This window comes from Penaeus monodon, chromosome 9 (genome assembly GCF_015228065.2).
Source record: "Penaeus monodon isolate SGIC_2016 chromosome 9, NSTDA_Pmon_1, whole genome shotgun sequence".
NCBI lineage: Eukaryota > Metazoa > Arthropoda > Malacostraca > Decapoda > Penaeidae > Penaeus > Penaeus monodon.
The window spans coordinates 23,726,545-23,731,544 of NC_051394.1; the positions used below are offsets into that span (position 1 = coordinate 23,726,545).

Consider the following 5,000-nt stretch of genomic DNA (forward strand, 5'->3'; position numbering starts at 1 on the left):
TTCTTTCTTCTCACACACACACACACACACACACACACACACACACACACACACACACACACCACACACACACACACACACACACACACACACACACACACACACAACACACACACACACACACACAACACACACATACTTTTATGTGCCTGAGTCATTTTGTCAGCCTTAAGGGTGGAGTCCTTGATGGCTGCATGGTATTCCAGCAGGAATCCCTTCTCCTTCTCAAAGTAGTCATCCACATCCTTTTGCGTAGCCGCCAAGAGGATCTCATCCGTGGACTTGTTGATGCTCCTGAAGAGTCCTTCCACCTTCTCCTTCTTGTTCTTTGTTCTGACTGAGAGCTGTGGCAGAGAGAGAAAGAATGAGAGAGGGACCCTGTGAGAGACTGAGGGGGGGAGGGGCAGCAGGGAGGGAGGGAGGGAGGGAGGGAGGGAGGGAGGGAGGGAGGGAGGGAGGGAGGGAGGGAGGGAGGGAGGGAGGGAGGGGGGGAGGGAGGGAGGGGGGGAGGGAGGGAAGGGAGGAGGGGGGGAAGGGAGGACGGAGGGAAGGAGGAGGGGGAAAGGGAGGGGGGTAGAGAAGAGAGAGAGAGAGAGAGAGAGAGAGAGAGAGAGAGAGAGAGGAGAGAGAAGAGGGGGAGAGAGAGAGAGAGAGAGGAGAGAGGGGAGAGAGGGAAAAGAGGGAAGAGGGGGAGAGAGGGAGGAGGGGAGGAGGGAAGGAGGGAGGGAGGGGGGGAGGGAGGGAGGGGAGGAAGGGAGGAGGGAGAGGGAGAGGGAGAGGGAGAAAGGGAGGGGAGGGGATAGGGGAGAGGAGGGGATGGGGGGAGGAGGGGAGGGGATGGGGGAGAGGAGGGAAGGGGGGAGAGGAGGGGATGGGGGGAGAGGGAAGGGGAGGGGAGAGGGGAAGAGGAGGGGAGGGGGAGTAGGAGAGAGAGAGAGAGAGAGGAAGAGAGAGAGAGAGAGAGAGAGAGAGAGAGAGAGAGAGAGAGAGAGGAGAGGGGGGGGGAAGCAGGGAATAAAGGAAGGAGTGAGAGGCAGATGCAAGACAATCTGAAAAAAATCTGAAATTCCTCATATTCAGATAACTACCCTTATAGATGATGCAATTTAGCTGAAGAGAAATGAACTAAAAATTATGAGGAAATTTTGAAGAAAGCCATGAAAAACTAAACAAAATACAACCTTCAACATTCTACCAATAATAGAATTTCCAGAAAAAAAATTAAGGGGATAAAAATAACAATGATATGATAATGACAATCTCAATGATGATAATAACAATAGAAATCATTTCAACCCCAATGCCTCCAGATGAAGTGTAGTTCACATCATGGCTGCTTTGGTCATGGCTCTGGGGGACATGCTATTCCCTTCACGGCTGACTTGGTTGTGGCTATGGAGGACAGGTTTTTCATGTCACGTTGCTATGATGCATGCGCTACATTTTATACTATTCTTTATAAAGTACCCTCATGTCCACACAGAGCATGTTGTGTAATGCTATGATTGGCTATCAACATATAAGTCATTTGCATACTATCCCTGGAAGATGTCACGCACTAAAAAATTGTGTTCTTTTACTGCTTTAGTTTACATGCGCAGTCACCTTGTACCAACTACTCACATTGTCATATAGCACTCTGCCATTGTGACTGTCATGAAGTATGACAAAAAATAGAAGTAATAAAGCTGTGGGAGTAGGAGCCTTATACATAACTGCACACAATTTCTTATTTTGTAAGAATAAGATTTAGTGAAAGTGAAAGAAAGTTTTTATCCCTAAATAAAACCACATTCCATCTTTTAAACAGAGTGAAATACATTTATTTTGTTGGATTGGACACTAATTTGTATAATTAGGCTACTACATATTTGACCTAGTAACTAAAGTAAATATCATGCATCCTCTAAATATGAAAAAAAAAAATCATGTTTTGGATACAAGTGATACAAAAAGAAATCACATCACTTTGTTGGTTTGGCAGTGAGTGCGACAAACAAGCCAAGTCCAAACTAGGTCAATGAGGCAAGCTCAGTCAGCCTAAAATTCTCCCAGAAGCATTGGGGTAACAGACTAACACATGCAGCAACTTACATCGTGTTCATATTCGAGGAAAACTTTGAAGTTGTGATCAGTCCTGAAGATAGGGTGCTGTGCCAGTCTGGTAAGGAATACCTCGTGCATGGCCACTGTCTTCTTGAAGGTTGCCAGATATTCCCTGCATGGAGGAGAGAAAGCGTCTTACTTAGAATGATTTGTGTGTGTGTGTGTGTGTGTGTGTGTGTGTGTGTGTGTGTGTGTGTGTGTGTGTGTGTGTGTGTGTGTGTGTGTGTGGTGTGGGGTGTGTGTGTGTGAGAGAGAGAGAGAGAGAGAGAGAGAGAGGAGAGAGAGAGAGAGAGAGAGAGAGAGAGAGAGAGAGAGAGAGAGAGAGAGAGAGAGAGAGAAGAGAGAAGAGAAAGAGAGAGAGAAAGAGAGAGAGAAGAGAGAGAGAAAGAGAGAGAGAAAGAGAGAGAGTGATATGCAGCTAGAGAATGAAAGAGAGGACAAGAATGATGATGGTTCTTGAGACTGCGTGTAAGAGTATTCTCTGAACATGATTAAGACATATAATAGTTATTAACCCTTTGGCACACTAAGTAGTGAAAATGCAATTTGTATCTTTTGCTCTTCCCAGACCAATCTAAAGAAAAAAATCACTGATTGCCTTTTATCTTCACACTGAGATGGAGGTCACTGAATTCATCCAGGCTTCCTATGTTGTAACAGAAATGCACAATATTGTGTTTTATGAACTAATGAAGTAAATGCTGAATCTGAGACAAATACAACTCATTTTCTTTGAAAAGAACAAGTAATTGCAATTCTCATCTATGAAAAAGAGATGTATATAAGGCATAGATCATCAAGTATTTTATATATCTATCTACATATTTTTTCAGTTCTGAATATATGCACATATATTTCCCCCCAATCCATTTTTTATATTGTTGATATTCATATTTTCATTACCTGCCAAAGAATTAAATAAAGAAATAAGAATAAGATACTAACATTTTTGTTTTGTCAACAATATGTGGAGACATGTCAATTGTGAATAATGATACTAACACAAAAGTGGAGTTATACATCTGATAATGCTATTATCAACAGAAATCTCAAAAATCCTGATTTAGATTTGTCAGGAAAAATTTTTATCACACATTAAAACACAATAACATTTAAATAATAATGAACTCATTGGAGCAAGGTTCACGAACTATAGTTTTCATATTTCAGTTTTGTTTACACATAGATGTCAACTACTAGACTTATCAGATCTCATCTGTTTATCTCATTCCCTGAATTTTCAAGAAAGAAGGCTTTACTTCTAATACTATTACCATCTTTCTCCTCATTAATGACACTATGAATATTATAACATTTTCAACAATACAAATATTTTTCTCTCCAAAAACTCAAAGAACAGGACAAGGATGAGATCAGGTAAGCCCAGTATTTCATTCCTTTGGTGACTAGACACTTGCGCGAACCACCTATGATAAACAAAACAAATTAAAATCATGTGAAACTGGGTACAAATGCTCTCCCAGTGTCCACTGGAGAAAAAAAGATATATAAATCGGTAGATATTCCATCAATCATGAGAGTAGTAACAAAACAACCCAAGAAACAAAAAAATTTTTGCAAATGAGAAGCCTCATCCCAGAAAGAAGCAACAAACTCAAAGAATCACGTGCTCTTTACCTCTTTTAACAATTATAAAATTTATTTATATCCATCAAACCACACTCAACAAAAGAGATAAAATCACACTTTGAAATACAGAAAAGGAAAATTAGAAAAAGATAAATAAGAGATGAAGGGGGCAAGGATGCGGAGGAGGAGGAGAGTTGAAGATGGAATGGGAGGAGGAATTGGAGGAGGAATAGGAGGAGGAGGAGGAGGAGGAGGAGGAGGAGGAGGAGGATGAGGAGGAGGAGAGAGGAGGAGGAGGAGGAGGAGTAGGAGGAAAGAGGCAGAGGAGAGGAGAGGAGGAGGAGGGGATGAGGAGGAGGAGAGGACGTAGGAGGAGGAGGAGAGAGGAGGAGGAGGAAGGGGAGGAGGAGGAAGAGGAGGATAAGGAGGGCAGGAGCCGGAGGAGGGGGAGGAAAAGGTAGAAAAGGAAAAGATGAAAATAAACACACACCACAAAAAAGGAGGTGTTCTGGACCCTAAGCCACTTTGCATCCATTTTTAATATCATCTGAATTCAATACATCAAAATTTAGTCATTATCACTGGGATACAAACCCAGTACAACCCAAACAATCATACCCTTAGATTTCCGTCACAAGTTGAAGATGATGAAGCACATGACTAGCAGGGAAGCAAACGGTCCTACTTGCTGTATCAAACTTGACAGAATAACCTTTTCCTGTGCAAGTCACTGAATGCTGATGCAAACGCATAATACCAGCAGCTGAAGGTGCTTACCCAATCTGATATGATGATGACATGCATGATTTAAAACAACAAATCTTGTCCATGTAACAGGAGTGTATGCTCATACTGTTCATGCATAATTTTCCCACCTCGGGCTGTTCATTTCATTTCCCTCAAGGAGGGATCTATGCCAACTATGGCATTTGGGTGTGAATAACAGAGAAGACTCTAGGTAAATGTTTCCTAAGAATAATGCAAGTTCTGCTAATGGGCTTAATGAACCAGCTATCTTTTTTAAAATAAAGTATTACCCCCCAAGAAAGTTTCACACATTATTCTCAAATATGGGTTTTAGCTTATTTCAAAATGAGTTTCATACCCTTGTTTTCAAAGGTTTAATTTTAAGGCTTTTAAAGAAATAGAAAACTGCATCTCAGTCAATAAGCAGGGTGTGCTTGATGCAATAGTGCACTGAGCATTAACACTGAGGAAATGCACTGTCCATTTTTTTTTTTTTTTTCCACACATAATTGTTCCATATTTCACCAAGGAGTCAACATTATTAGGCCTATCTGATC

At 41.7% G+C, this 5,000-nt stretch overlaps 1 protein-coding gene across 1 annotated transcript in view; it reads right to left on the reverse strand.

The window, feature by feature from the left end:
• Nucleotides 1-5,000, reverse strand: part of LOC119577050 (sorting nexin-6-like) — a gene marked incomplete in the record, with an annotated part of 98,687 nt that overhangs the window by 79,226 nt on the left and 14,461 nt on the right. Inside the window, 2 exon segments of the mRNA XM_037924724.1 lie at nt 140-344; nt 2,095-2,218. Of these exon segments, the coding sequence (XP_037780652.1) occupies nt 140-344; nt 2,095-2,218 (329 nt within the window).